Source organism: Sarcophilus harrisii, chromosome 3 (genome assembly GCF_902635505.1).
Source record: "Sarcophilus harrisii chromosome 3, mSarHar1.11, whole genome shotgun sequence".
Classification (NCBI taxonomy): domain Eukaryota; kingdom Metazoa; phylum Chordata; class Mammalia; order Dasyuromorphia; family Dasyuridae; genus Sarcophilus; species Sarcophilus harrisii.
This window is the reverse complement of record NC_045428.1, coordinates 18,027,141-18,043,475: the sequence shown is the minus strand read 5'-3', so window position 1 is coordinate 18,043,475 and position 16,335 is coordinate 18,027,141. Positions and strand designations below refer to the sequence as shown.

Here is a 16,335-nt window from a genome sequence, read left to right as displayed (position 1 = left end):
GTTGACTGAGTGAGAATCACTATAGAGACAGATGAATACAAGTATAATAATTTGAGGAGGGATAGCTAGAGTGCTATTAATTTAGGGGAGGATGAAGGAATATATCCTAATCTTCCAAAAGGAGTTGGAATACCAGCTAAATCTTGAGAGAAACTAGGGATTTTGAGGAAGAGATGGAGGGGAACTGTTTTCCAAGCTCGGAAGGGAGAAGAAACTACTTCTGCAAAGAAACAGTCAAGAGCCAGAAAGCAGAGGTGAAGCAATGGTCTGTTTCACTGGATGCAGAACGCAGGAAGGGAGGGAATGTAAAAGCAGGGAGTCTCTGAAAGGCACCGAACTGCTGATCTTCCAGCTGACTAAGGCAACCTCACCTGGCCTCTCCCCATCCCCTTGGAGCCAAACACTGAGGAAAACAGCCCTTCCCCGCACCCAGCCAAACATGGCCTCTGGTTTGACTGGAAGGCCTAGGATTTTTGAGAAGAATGTTTTTCCTTCAAGGCTAATAAGCTTCTCCCCACCTTGGTCTCCGCCCTGCTCCATGTAACCAAATAGCAAGTGGGTTTTAAAAGAAACTCTTCTTGCGTGACAGTTCTAAGTGAAGAACATCATTAAGATGCAAAATCCAATACGGCCTCTTCCTAATGACCCACTTGTGCATTTATTTTTCTGGGGAGGGGCTGAGCAGCCCTATTAAAGGGAACCTGTTAATGGACAAGCTGAGTTCTTTAAGAGGAAAGCCATTACTATGGTCTAATCACTTCCCGTCTCTCAGTCCGCTGCCCGAGAAGAACAATGGGCGTGTGCTCCCACTAACCCCCCAACTCCCAGTAGTGGGTCTGGAGGAACCTCCATTGCCATTAGTAGGTTACACATCAATAAATCAACTCAACCAGCATTTATTTACTAAGAACTGTGCCAAGTATTGTGCTAGGCAGAAGGGATGGAAGGGGGAATAGAGGCCAGTCCAATCCTATTACCCAGCCTTAACCCCGTGTGACCTCAGGCAAGTCCCTTACATCTCTTTGAATCCTCAGTTTTCTCATCTGTAAAATGGGTGGTCTCTGAAAACCATTTCAGTTCTTGAGTAATGATCCTATCACCATCTAAATTGGAAACCATGGTGCTAAATCAGCATCGATATTAAAAAAAAAAACAAAAAACTATCAACCACACATTTCTCTAGAGCTTCAAAGTTTATAAAAGGTTTTAATCCTAATAGCTTTGTGGGGTGGGCTGTATTATGACCCCTGTTTTATTGATGAGGAAACTGAACTCAGTGACATTAAGGGACTTGTTTACAGTCACAGTGTGAGAATTTAAACCCGGGCCCTTCCTGATTTCAAGCCCAGTGCTCTTCTCCATTACATGAGTTCAACACAATTAAAATGGAGAAAATGGCAAGGTAATGATGGTAAATCCAGGCAATCCAGTCTCACCCTCTTTAGGGACCCCTCCCTCTCCCTCCCTCTCCTTCCCATCCTAGTCACTACATACATGACAAATGTAGCTTAAACTGACAAAACCCCAAATGGCAGAACCCTGGTTCTGAAGATAGAAGAATACTTTTCTTCAGCTCCAAGGTCTCCACAGAGGGAAGGACCCCCTGTCACCCATTTTGTCAAATGCCCCGAAACTCCATCTCCTGAGAGAAACACCTGCTGGGCTCAAGTAACAGGTCCCACGGAAGAAGGCACAGCCCAAGTTATGGAATTACACACTCCGGGTCTGGGTAGCAGTCTGTCCTCTGAAATCATACCCCCGCCAATCAAGTGCCAGCACCGGCCTGGCACTGTGGCCAGCTGTTCAATGCCACCATTAAAAAAATAACACAAATCCAGCTTAGCTCGTGATCAGTAACCACTGCCCTGTTGCGGCCAGCTCCCGAAGGGATCCAGGCAATCCCAAAGGAATGGCTAACGACTGCGAGGCGAGCTCTCCCAAACCCACCGAATCCCAACTCGTTTCCTAACTCCAAACATCGAACTAACATGGGCACCAGCCGCGAATGTACTGAGGGAAAAAAAGGGCTAGTTTGCGTCGGGTTCCGAAACCTGAGATTTTCCTGCTACGTTTATTGCCCTTTCCGGGCAACATCCTCGTTTCAGGAACCCGACGAGCCCCCCAAAACACCCAGCTGCAACTTGAGCCGAGTACAGGACGGCAGAATGCAAAGCAGGGAACGTTTTGTAAACGCCTAGTTTCAATTATTGGCCCCTCTCCCTGTAATTAGCCAAGATTGGACTCAAAACGTGGGGGGTGGACCCGTTCCCACACTGAACCCGAGGAGGGAGGCCATACATTTTGGCGTTATATAACACTGAGCGGAGGGGGGGGCGTTTCCCCCACTGTCTCCCCTTCCCTGAAATTCAATTACATTAAAGCCCCCTCCCCTCCCTCTCTCTCCTCCCCAGGCACCCAGAATGTGCAGAAGCGATTACCTCTATGGATTTCCCAACACTTGAAAGGCCAAAGAAGCAGGATTTTCTGCTACATTACTCCCAGAAACCCTAATTACGATTCAGAGGTTGTTACGCTGGGAAGGGGGAAGCGGAGGGCGGCGAAAGCCCTGGGAAAACGGCGAAAAGGGGGCAACCTGCTGCTGTGGGAGAAGCAGCCGGGCCTCCCCGCCCCCTCCGGCCCCCTCACCTGATACGAGCAGTTTTCCTGATGGACCATCTCAGAGCATCATAGAGGGCGGCCAGCAGGACGGACGACGGGCTCGGGGCGCCGGGGGGCGCCGAGCATCCGGGGGACAGGGGCCGGAGGAGCTTCCCCGCAGGTTAAGATGGATGCTGCTCCTGCCGCCGCCCGCTCGCTCGCTCCCGCACCCTGCCGCAATGGTCCTGTCCGCCTTCCCCAGGAGCGGAGCCCGAGCCGAGGCAGGCGAGGCAGGCGAGGCAGGCGAGGCAGGCGAGGCAGGAGAGGCAGGAGAGGCAGGCGAGGCAGGCGAGGCAGGCGAGGCAGGCGAGGCAGGCGAGGCAGGCGAGGCAGGAGAGGCAGGAGAGGCAGGCGAGGCGCTCTCCCCGGGAAAGCAGCGAGCAGCTTTAATAGCAGGAGCCAGGCTGCGCTGGGGGAGGGGGCTCACTCATCACTGGCACAATCAGCCAATTATATTATAGGCACAAAGAAAGGGATCAGGGCCCGGGCTGCTGTGACCTTCGGGTGCTTTATGAAGGCAGCCAACTAATGTGCAAATGGGCGAGCCCTCATTAAAGGGAAGAAAACCCCGAGCGGATCAAAAAGGAGAGCCGGAGGCCCCTCCCCGCGGCCGCTGACCACGCCGACCTCCCGCCGCATCCCGGCCGAACAAAACGCTTAGCCACCAAGTGTCAGCCGCGAAAGAGCCTCAAAAATCATTTTATTTTGTCAAGTTTTAGCAGATTGGGGGGGGGGGGAAGAGAAGCCATTCTGGATTTGGTCCCGCAGAGATAAGCATTATGGGGGGTGGTGTTTGAAAAACTGCTAGAAGCTCTCGGAAAGCCAAGAGCCATGATGTGTCTGCACCCGGAAAACACTATTTTGCAGTTTATTCAATTCGCGCTTGCATTGGGGCTTTTTCTTTTTTTAAGCAACAGTAAATAGCTACTGGGCTTCCCTTCTCCAAATCACAGGGGAATTATTGTATTGGATGAAAATAACTGGAGTTCGTTCATTTTTCCACATGCAAATTCGGGGAACTCAAGCTTTGGGGAACCAGAGCTTTTCAGAAGGAGGTTTGCTCCTTTGGAAAGTGGAAAAGTCCACTGGAGGAACCATGTTTTTTCCGGCCCTTGAAAGAGATGACAATTATACCTAACGGATGCTGAGAAAAGAAAGCTTCCATACCGGGAGGGAGGCAGTAACTAAGGCAGAGAGACCTGGGCTTTCCCCCAGGGCGTTTGCCATCTTTCCGCAGTTAGAAACAATAGGGCTTGGCATCTAGTTAACAAGAGTAATTAGGAAAGAGAGGAAGTCCCTCCTCTGCCCTGCCCTGCCCTACTGGCCTCTCAGTCCCCTCTGCAAAGCATGATCCCGGAGGGCCATGAAAGACAATAAAAGATTTCTCATATTTTCGCAAAACATTTGTGGAAAAACACACTTCACCTCTACACAAATTTCTAAAACATTTTAAGCCTGATTATTTGATATAGGAAACGACTAGATCCAGGATCTTCTGAGGCTGAGAAAGGAGATTTTTCTTGAAAAATAAAAATAAATTAAATAGAAATTCTTCTTTTTTCTCACAACACCAAATATAATTCCTTAGTTGAAGTTTGTTGATAGTGTTGATCCACATTAATTGTGGGCTGATTGAGCAAAAGACTTCTCCAATCCCCACCTTTCTTCAAAAAGGATATTCTCCATCACTCATCCTAGTGATCAAAAAGGCCCATTCCCAATGACCTCTCTTACTATCGAGAGAAATCAAAGGACTGGAAAAATCCATACCTTCTTTAGTTAGGGACTGGGGGAGACAAAGCCCTCCTCTGTCTTTACAATCAAATCAGCATGTTTGACAAGTTTCCATATCAAGAGCAATCTGATAGATTGGTATGAACCAATGCTAGGAATTTTTGTTAATGGCCTTTTGATTTTCAAATTATTTTCTATATTTCCCTGAAAGAAAACAGAAATTCACAGCCCAAAATATCGAGACTCAGGTGGAAGTGGTGACACAGATGTACCAAAAGGCTTCAGAGTGGGGGAAAAAGAGATATCAATGTATAGCAGGTGGAAAAAAGGAAAACAGATTTTGATTTGATTCCACAGACATTTATTAGGTTCTCACTGTGGTCAGGGTACAATGTAAAGGCGGTCATGGCGCAGCAGACTGATGCTGGCCTCAGAGGCCCCAGGAAGGCCAGGGTTCAAGATTCCTCACTGATACATACTGACTGTGTGACACTGGACAAGTCCCATAATCTCTCTAAAACGATACAATATAGAACTAGAGAAAATTAACTCACAGGGAATTCCCTGGAGGGATAAAATCACAGATGCAGCCCCAAAATAAATTAGAACCTTAAGTTATTTGCAGGGGACACATAGATAAAACCAGGTATTCAAGATTTGAATGGAGAATGGACTTGCCATACTTGCCTCTGTCAATACCAACTATGGATCGGTTGCCTTCAATAGGTACCTAAGTCCAAGAGAACCCCCTCTTTCCTCCCTGTCCCAGCCCCTGATTTAGATCCGCTTCTGGACAGCAGCCCCTAATCCTGGGAAGTAATCCTTGTGACCTGCTTTCAGTCAAATAACCAACCAGCATCTATTAAGTGCCTACTATGTGCCAGGAGCTGTGCTACATGCTTGAGATACAAAGAGAAGCAGAAGGTGGGCTCTGCTCTCTGAGAGCCTCCACAGCAGCCAGAGCTCCTAAAAGCCAAGGAAAGAAAGTCCTCATTACCAAAGTCTGTAGCACTGTCAGATGGCTCAGCTGATAGAGTCTCGTCAGCAGAAGTGACAATAATGAAGATGTATTATCAACTGAGCTATCACTAAACCCTAAGGACCTCCGTGACCTTCCCATCAGATTTACTGGGAAAACCGTCTGTTTCTTCTGCCTCCCCCCTTTTTGTATGTATATCCATGCACATGTGACATACATATATACACAATACAGACCTAGAATACATATTCTAAATACACATATTTGTATATACATAATGTGTTTACAGAATACATGCATATGTACAAACACGTGTATATGTGTATATATACACATGTACGCATCCATGTTTGGGTTATCTCTGCCATTAGGATGTGAAATCCTTGAGAGCATGGATTTTTAAAACTATATCGCTAGTACTTAAACCGTGTTCATTCATTCGTTCATAAGTATCTTCCTTCAATAAACTCGTAGGGAATACAAAATGTTAGAGGAAAAAGGGACGTATGATCAATCCCATCTTTCTCATATTAACAACCATAACAGACGGGATGATAAATGGTGGCCTGTGGTCCCTTTCTACTTTGATGGGGACTGGAACTGCCATTTCATTAATACAGAGAATCCCTGGGTAAAGAGTGATGAATGGCACCTTCTGGGTAATTTTAGACTGGATACTGGGAAAGGGGAAGGGACTTATTTAGCCAGCTGGGGTCAGAGGCCAACTTACTCTCGATGTAACTACAACATGTCATCTTTCTTCTATCTGAACCCCTTAATATCTGGATTCTAGACTAAGAAATTCTAACTGTGCTTAAGAGCAGCTGTTCCAAGAAAGCAAGAAGTCCCTTCTTAAAGGCCATAAGAATGGACTCAGGGTGGTCAGAGTTGGAAGGGACCCCCAAAGACATGTAGCCTCGAGCTGTTATTCTACAGGGAGCAAACTGATGAAGGGCAAGAAGTTCAGAGGTAGGATTTGGACAGGAGTCCTTGGGCCAGCAAGCCATACTTAACGTAGATACTCCCGTTGATTCAGGCTCCGACCCCTCCACCTGCCAGAAGGCAGCCTTTGTGAGTTGCTGTACCTGGGAAAAGCCATCGGTGATGGCCACCCTTGTGTCCATGAATCTCTCGGATCCTAATGAGCCCGGTTATCTTAGGACCATACAGGGTCCAGCCTTAGACCTGTGTATACGCACTGACTTGAGGGTTGGTGGGACCTACCAGAGCTGCTGCTCTGCTGGCGAAGTCTCATCTCAATCCTACACTATATTAACTCACTGGAATAGGTCTTTAATGAATCACACAGTAAAAATTCCATGATTGATACATATGGCAGAATTCCCAAACGCCTCACATCTTCACTTTCAAAATCTACCTAGTGTTCACTCAGGTGACCATAGTTTAAATCCACTGCAGCACAGAGCACTAGACCTATCGTCAGGAGGTTCTGGATTCAAATCCTGCCTCAGACATGTATGATAAGCACTGTTATTCTGATCAAGGCACCATCTCCCCAGATCTTACTTTTCTCATCAGTAACAGGAGGGCCTCCAAGATGACAAATGTTTCTGAATTTGTGTCCTGTGATCTATAAACATGCTTTGTATTATATAAGTGGTTTCAAATATGCAAAAATGATTATTTTGCTGACTTTTTAAAACATTATTATCACAGTCCCATAAGCAGTTCCCTCTACCACACTCTTCTTTTTAACAAAATGGGAAGGGAAGGGGCAGCTAGGTGGCCCAGTAGATAGAGCCCCAGCCCTGAAGTCAGGAGGACCTAAGTTCAAATCTATCTCAGACACTTAATATTTCCTGACTGTGGGACCCTGGGCAAGTCACTTAACCCCAATTGCCTCAGCAAAAAGAAAAAAAAAAAAAAGGAAAGGGAAGTAGCACTTCCCATAGAGGCAGACATGCATTGGGCAGTCACTCCTAAATGGTTCCTTGCCCCTTGTATTGAAGGTTGTACATGCTCTTTAACAAGAGATCAGGGCTAGGTGCTTGTCCAGCTCTAAAGGAAATGTCCCACTCATTTCCCTTTTCAAAAGAAAAGTCCTGTCTGACTGTATATAGCATTCCTACATCTTTAGACCCCATCCCTCCGAGAAGAGGAAAGAAGGTTAGGAGCTTCTGCAAGAGGCTCCCTACCCTCCACCCCCACCCCTAAAGGAGGAGGGTACTTGCATACATTACATAAGTTCTTAAAGACATTTATCATGAGTCACTGCCATGAGCTTCGATGTTCCCCCACTGTTCACACTTGCTATTCTATGAATAGTGGAGGTGACTCAGAAACTGCTTAGGAGAGAACAGATTTCTGAAAATTGTAGCCCAAATCTTGTCAAAAAACACTTCAAGGTGTAAACAAGATTAAAAACAGAAGAACTCAAACTTCCTTCCTTTTATAGTCATTCATCGAAAAGGACTTTGTGCAATAAGTTACCCTGTGGTTTGTGAATGCAGAAAACTTTGGAAGGGAAACCAGATGTTAGAGGATTATTTAAGCCAGAAATACTTCCCAAAGTAACACTAGATGATATTTTTAACTAAGTGAAATATATCAACGAGATTTGACTTTGGTTGTTGGGAAGCAAACTTCAACAAGTATTTTTTTTTTTTTAACAGCTATCTTCCTTTTGAGGCAATAGGGGAAGGAAAGAATTTTAGGGCTGGGAGAGACCAAGGAGATTGGTTCAGATCTCTTATTTCACAGATGGAGAAGATAATGAAATGACTTGCCTAATTCTTTAAAAAAAAATCTTATTGACATGTTGCCTTTTCAAAATCTTCACCTCCAAATATATTCCTCCTACCTTATCTACCCCAATGAGCCAACCTTTATAACAAAGAAAAAAAGTGGGAAGAACCAATTCTGGCAAACAAACCATTACCAAAACTAAGGCTGACAATTTAATTTTCCAATTTGGCAAAGAAGGGAGGAGGCAGGATTTTTTTCAACTCTACTTTAGTATCAGCATTCAGGTTTTTTCTTTTTTATTCTTGTTTTCACTTTCATTGTTGTAGTCATTGTGTATATTCTTTTCTTGGTTCACTGATTTTTCATCAGATCACATAAGTCTTCCTGTGTTTTTCTAAATTCCTCAAGTATATCATTTCCTATAATAGAGTAATATTTTGCATTATGTTTATGCAAGACCACTTTAAACATTTTCCAATCAACAGGCAAATATTAAATATTCTGTTTCCAGGTCTTTGTTGTCACAAAAAGTGCTGCCATGAATATGTTGGTATATGTGAAGCTTTTCTTTTTGTCTTTGACCTCCTTGTGGCGTATACTAAATAGTGGGATATCTCTGGATCAAAGGGTACGGCCTTTAAGTCACTTTTGGGGGGAGGCATGATTTCAAATTACTTCTCACAAATCAGATTAGTTCATACTGGTGAAGTATTACTAAAGTATCTACTAAATGGAATGAGGGTCCTCCCTCAATACTCCTTCCTCACCAACCTCCCTACACCCTTCCTTACCCCTCCTCAGTGGTAAACACAAGCAATCTTGCAAGCTTATGCTTGAGGGTCCAAACTTTTGGTGGACTTCTAAGAGAACCACAGAACAATAATGAGAAACTCCAAAAAAGGTCAAAAGAGAAATAAAATTCATCAGAAACGCTTATTGAATTAAATTAAATTCAAGTGGAAGCAACCAGGAAGGTGTTGGAAAGATAATCCTGAAGCTCTGAGAGAAGAGAGGGATAGAGGTAGATATTGAGTGATTTCATGGTGTTCACCATTGAAACAGAGGAGCAGACAGGATCCCCAAAGGTCAGCATGCAGAATGGAGAGACTTGGAGGGGACCTGTAGCCTTAGTAAGGAAAGTGGATGGCAAGATAGCAAAAGAGACTTGGGTGATTAGAGGGGTGGGAGAACCACAGAATCAGAATTATGGAAATAAGACACTTTTAGGAATGGGATGGTGGTGAACAACAGCATTATTGCCAGCCCAAGGAACAGTCCACTAGATCCATGATGTCCTGAGGTGGGCATTCTGACAATGCAGACCACAACTGGTCAATGTCTGTCCACTCCCCTCAACAATGGATTATCTGAAACATGGGAGGATGGGAACGGAAAAATCGAGGTCATGAGATAGGCGACAAGGGATTAGTCAGTGACCTCCCTGGGAGCTATTTCAGTGAGGTGGTGGTGATGGAAGCCAGATTTCCAGGGAGTAAGGAATGAGTGGGTGTGAGGAGCTGGATGGCAGGGATGTCAGAGGCATACGGGGTTTACAGGGCAGAAGGGTTAAGCAAAGGTATTTTTTAAAGGTTCTGGACATATCTGTTGGTTGAAAGGGAAGACTGAGAGTGACTGATGAAGCAAAAACAAGGCATAGAGAAGGAAAGAAGGGAACAGCAAAATATCAGGGTACTTAGTGGGATGAAGCCAAAGGTCACTTATCTGAATAATGGTCCTAAGCACAAAATCAAATATACAAGATTATGAAGAATTTATAATATGAAAGTAGAGTTTTAAAAATATATTTTAAGTATAAGTTCATGGGTCCAGATTAAAAAAAAAACCCAACATTTGATCTAGATGAAGTCTAAGTAATGGCAGATCAATTTTTGGGTCCTAGAGGAGACCACAGGCAGACCAGTCAGCCAGGATATGTGTGTGTCTGTCTGTCTATCTATCTATCTATCCCTCCATGCATTCACTTTAGAAAGGGCCAAACCAGTCTTGCCTTGAGAATTGGAATCCTAAGTGAGCACAATGAGGTGGCCTCATCCCCCACACTCTCAGAGACTCACCAAGTACTGGAGCTGAGAGGGACCTTGGGGATAATCTAGTCACTTTGGAAATGAGGAAACTAAAATTGGGGGAGAGAGCCTATACTTATCTTTCCATTTATTTGCTGTTGGAAATTCCCTTAATGGGGACAAAGTCCTTAGTTCCACAATTCAGATCTGGGACAAACTAACAGCTCTCAGGAAACTGGAGTCTCAAATTTATCCATTTCCCCCTACCCCCCGCCCCCCCACTCCCAAAGGAAGTAGGGGATGAGAAAAAGTCTTCACTTAGAATGAAACTGGTTTACCTCAAAACATAATCATCCAGCAATTTATAGGACTCCTCTCAGATCCTTTCCTATTTTAATAGAAGCAAGAGAGCACAACCACAACTAGCATTTACATAGCACTTTAAGGTTTACAAAGCACAAATAGATTCTATTATTATTCCCATTTTACAAGTGAGGAAACTGAGGCTTCCAGAGATTAAGCTACTTGTTCATGATCAACAACCAGTAGATGTCCGAGCCAACCTAGTGGTTTACGTAAGTAAAAAGATAGTAGATGATAAAGAGAAGGAAATTGGATATGTTATAATGCCAGGTATTCTATTTCTTGTCTTCTCAATGGGTGGTAGAGGGAGTGAAGGGAAGGAAAACATTCAGAACTGGAAATAAAAAAAAATAAAAAGGGGGAAAGGATGTAGGGGTGGCCGGTTGGGAGGAAATGGTAGATGCTGTGGATAAAAAGATGGTAGAGAATCCTCAATCAGGATTATATGTAAATGAGCAGGCTATGCTTCGGAGACAACTAAGGGCAGTAGTTCCTCTAGTAGCTAGATGGTTGGCAAAGAAAAAAAGCTGGAGAGGAGGGAGTGAAGTGTGAAAAGTGCTTTGATAAGGCTGAGTATGCATAAATGTAAGAGGCTATTCTATTAACATAATAATAATACTGATAATAATTTAAGGTTTTAAAAGATGCTTTACTAGTGTTATCTCAGTTGATCTTCATGACAATCATGGAGAATAAGTATTATTGTGAGCCCCATTTTACAGATGAAGAAAATGAGGCAGACAGAGATCAAATGATTTGCCTATGGTTACCCAACTAGTAAATGTCTACAGCTGGATTTGAATTCATCTTCCTGACTCCAAGTCCAGGGTTCTATCTACTGTGTCACCTCATTGCTTCATAATAAATAATATTATTATTAAGAAACAACATTATTAATAATTAAATATAATTAATAATTATAATTACCATCCTACCACTAATTTTAAGAGTTCCTTTCATACTTTATCTTTTCACTTAAATTCTATTATCATCTCAAGGAATTCAAAAGCTTTTCAGATACTTGGAAGCATATTTTGTAGGCTGGGGAATAAAACCTACTTTAGGCTGACAAGACAGAACAGCTAGGTGGTAGCGTGGATGGGACACTGGACGCGGTGTCAAGAAGACCTGAATTCAAATTCTGTTTCAGACATTTTATTAGCTAGATGGCTGTGGAGTGTCACTTAACCTATTGTTCTTCAGTTTCCTCATCTATAAAATGGAAATAATAATAAGTCTTACCTAAATGGACAGTTGTGAGGCTCAAATAAGAATTGTAAAGTATGGTGCAAACCTTGAAGTGTTTTATTATTATTATTATAGTTTAGACTGCTCCATCTAGCTTAGATCCAATGCTCAGGGTCATTCATGCATGCATGCTGAGCTTTACATTTCAAATTCAGATTTCTCCATTTTCTAACTGTGTGGTCTTGGACAAACCACCGGGACCTTTCTGGCCTTCAATTTTCTCATCTGCATAATAATAGGGTTCACACTAAAGCTTCTTTCCCCTCAGAACTCTCTAGGTCCTGAATTAGCTTACTTACACTTGCAATATCCTTATCACAGAATGGCGAGGCAGTAAGGTTTGCTGGCAGCACAGAACAACACGGGCACTAGAATTAGATGGTTTGGATTCCAGTCCCTATTCTTTCCTAATCAAGTGATCTTGGTAAAGTCATTGAATCTCTCAGCCTAAATTTTCTTACTTTTAAGATGGAGATGAGATTAGTTATAAGGAAAAACTCTCCAGGGGTGTTATTTGTGGAAGGAGGGATATAGGTAGAAATAGGGATGAGGTTAAAACAAGAGGGTATTCTATTAAATTAATTATTATAACAATATATTATTATATTATAATCTATTAATTAATTAATAATAATATTGATAACAATTTAAGTTTTTTTCCCTGAGGCAATTGGGATTAAGTGACTTGCTCAGGGTCACCCAGCCAGGAAGTGTTAAGCATCTGAGGCCATATTTGAACTCAGGTCCTCCTGACTTCAGAGCTGGCGCTCTATCCACCGGGCCACTCAGCCGCCCCAACAATGTAAGTTTTAAAAAATACTTTACTAATGTCATCCCAGTGGATCTTCACAACAATTAAGATTTATTTTTTAAACATAATTTTTACTTTGAGAGGATCAAACAAGCTACTGGACATCAATGGAGTTTTTAAGACCTGGATTGACATCCTGAATGTTATATTACTACCAGTCTAACCTTAGACAAATCACTTCAATGATCTGAGCCTCAGTTTACTTATCTGCAGACAGAGGTGTAGGACCAAATGGCCTCCAAAGCCACTTTCAGCTTGAAATCTATGCTCCAACTTCAGTGGCAATGCTTACTTTAGTACTGAAAAAAGACTGTTATTTACATTAGTACCAACTGGGGCTGATGTCTTTTGCTGGGATCTGGTGATTTTTAATTCTTTGAAGTCTTCTGGGTCTTTTTTTTTTTTTTTATCATAACATACAGCCTTCATCTCTAGGGTATTAGGGGGACAGAGTCCAGACAGGCCGGAGGAGGCAGGAGCCGCTCCATATACTCTAGGGAATTCTAGGTTTCCTCAGACATAGGCTGAAACTCAATACATTGGACAGCTCTATTGTATCCCAAGCCCATCACTATCTCCCGCCCTCCCCCTCCTCCCCCCCACCCCTGACATTAATGAGAAGCTTTGTCCAACAGCACATGCCCAAATCCTCATCGATTGGCCATGGGCTGGAGCCACTCCCGCCCCTTCCCTCCCCTCCACCCTATATTCTGTCCAAAGCTTATTGAAATTCCCACAGAACTGGAAATAGCAATGGATTCAAAGGCTAATTTGGGCAAAGTTTGCATGTTTCCGTTCCAAATTTGTGTCAACTTCTAAGGAACAGTCCCTTTCACTGGATTGTTTGTGAGGCTGAGGCTTTGAACACAAAACCCTAATCCCAGGCCAGGGAACAGAGGAGACCAAAAGTGGTTTAAACATGCTCGGGGGCGATGAGGAAGGTTCTGAATGAAGATAAATGTTTAATGTGAGCGTCATGGACAACCCAGGGAAGGACCAGCATCTGGGTCCACTCCCTTCTTATTCCTTCTGGGTAGCATGAGCACACACACACACACACATACTCACACACATACACACACTCATACTCACAATCACTCACACACACTCACACACACACTCACATACACACACACACTCACAAACACACACATACTTACACACACATACACACACTCACACATTCACACATACACACACACACACACTTATGCACACACACACTCACACTTATGCACACACACTCTCTCACACACTTATGCACACACACTCACACTCACACACACTTATGCACACACACTCACACACACTCACTCACACACACTTATACACACTCACATTCACACTCACACACACACTCACACACTTATGCACACACACTCACACATACACTCACACACATGGGTGTGAATAAATATATGTAGGGTGTGTATGTGTGAATCTACAAGTATAAATATGTAGTAACACAAAGACACATGCCATAAAGCTCTGGCAGACTTTTATTATTATTATTATTTTTTAGCAGAAAAAAAGGTCTGATAGTTTAAGAAAATGAAACTTTCAGGGGTAGGGAGACTTAAGGGAAACAATTGACCTTCATCTTGTAGAAAGGTGCCCCCTAGTGGATAAATCAAGATAAACCAGGTGACATCTGTAGAGTGAAAGGCGCTTAGGGGATTTTGAGTCTGTCCCCGGTACAGAAATGTGGAAACTGAGACTCACAAAGGTAAGGTGACCTGGCCAAGATCCCACAGATCCTATGTGACAGAAGCAGGATTTGAACCCAGGTCCTCTGGCCGCAGATGTGGGTAATCTCGCTACTGAGCAATGTTATTTGTATAACATCTTGTCTAAAAGGGATGTTTTCCTGGAAGCTGTCTTGTTTTCCAGGACACTTTTTTGCAATATACTACGGTGTACACACCACTTCCCACAAATTTGTTGAAGTTTCTCTATTCGGTAATTCTTGGCTCTGAACCTATGATTTTTAGCGATATGGGGAGCTCCCAGGGCAGAAACTCTATTCACTGATACAGATCGCCAGCTCTTAGTTACAGGAGAGAGTTAGAGAAGTGCTCCTTGTGTGTGTTAACAAGCAGACCTGAGCACTCACTCCAAGCTTGGGCTCTGTTCACCATGGCACGCTGCCCATATTTGAAGTCAAATCAACCTTTGAGCTTAAATGATCAAAGAGGTTCTCAACTCCGGGTCCATGGATAGGTTTCAGGAGGTCTATGAAGTAGGATGGGGAAAAACAATGGCTTTATTTTGCTAAAATTGGTTTCTTTGAAGTCCTGTGTAATTTATTTTATGCATTTAAAAACATGATGGTGAGAAGGGTTCACAGGCTTTACCAGAGAGACCACCCGGGGGGGGGGTCCAGGACACAGAAAAAATTAAGAACCCTGGGTCTTTCTGTCTTTCTCTGCCAATTATATACAATCACGTTTATAATTGAGGCAGCTTTGGCAGAGGACTGAGACACCATCTAGAGTAAGGAAAAGCCAGTTTCAACGGATGCTTCTGACACAGTGACTGTGTGACCCTGGCTAAGTCAGTGTCTCAGGACCACAGGAAGAGGAGGACCACTGGATGAGGGCTGCCAAGCCCTTTTCAGGCTGCACTCCATCTTTGCCATCCACCTGGTCCACCTAACTCTCCCCTATGGCTCCAAGGAACTGTGGGGTGTACAATGGCCGTACCTTGGTAAACCATTTCAGCAGATGGGCTAAACTTGGTTGAGGGAAAGCAAGACCCTACAGGGAGTCAGGGGTGTCTTGGGAGGATGAGGACAATTTGTTCCAATGGCCACCAGGCAGCTGAAGTAGGTATTTAGAGCTTGATTAGCCAATGAAGACACATCCACTGCATCTTGAGTCATTGACAGTTATCTTGACTCTGTCCTGCCACTGGCCTGTGATAACTCTGCGAGAACAAGATTAATAATTCAGGAAACTCTGCCTCGCTTAAATCCAATTTATGCACAAATCGAAAGACATCACCCATATCATTTTACCATTTTTTTAAAACCTGTCTCAAGTCCTATGGCAAGAGGTAAGTAATGAAGCAGCAGGTGCAGACACACTGAGAGCTGCAATCCCAACCCTAATACAGGTCGCCCAAGCCATAGGATCATCTTCTCACTGGGATTTGGTGGCTCCCTGCATGTCTGGGGAGCCTTCTAAGGACTGCACTGCTCACATCCTGGTATGAGGAAAGGAAAATTGTCTAAATTATCTACTTATTTAAAATCGTCTGCTTACTTAACCCCGATCCGATTACTGCAGCAGGTGGGGATGTCATCCTGTGACTGAAGGACGGACACACACACAGAGTACAAAAACTCCTGAAAAAATTATCCCATCCATCATCAATACATAGAACATTCACACATTTACAGACAGCACAAAATCCAGTAGACCTGAAAGATGAACAGCTCTTGTTGCAAGAGAACTCAGCAGGTATCACATCCAAATAGCACTCCTGAGTGAAACAAAGCTGGCAAATGAAGTCTGAGCAGAATACATGTTTTTTTCTCAAGTGGCTGCAGTGAAAGGGAATGCTGTGAAGTTGATTTTGCAATCAAAACTAATCTAGTCAACAAATTTGTAAGCCCACCAAAAGGAGTGAATGATAGGCTTGTCATAATGCGATTGCCACTTGCAGGAAAATGCCATGTCACCGTCATCAAGACCTATGTTCCCACCATGACAACTCTGATGAGATAAAAAAGAAATTATTAAGACCTGGAAAGCCTTATCATCAATGTGCCAAAAGAGACCAAGATTATCATTCGGAGTGACTTTAATGCA

General features: G+C 43.5%; 1 protein-coding gene across 4 annotated transcripts in view; it reads right to left on the bottom strand.

Moving 5' to 3' along the window:
* LOC100913944 (schwannomin-interacting protein 1) overlaps window positions 1–16,335 on the bottom strand; it is a 576,192-nt gene that overhangs the window by 74,118 nt on the left and 485,739 nt on the right. The window contains exon 1 of one of the 4 annotated variants that reach the window (XM_031957588.1): window positions 2,647–2,928. The exons of the other annotated variants lie outside the window; for them this stretch is intronic. Within the exon in view, the coding sequence (XP_031813448.1) occupies window positions 2,647–2,676 (30 nt within the window). The 5' untranslated portion in view covers window positions 2,677–2,928. Of the gene's footprint in view, window positions 1–2,646; window positions 2,929–16,335 lie in introns of those variants that run through there. 4 annotated transcript variants of the gene reach the window in all.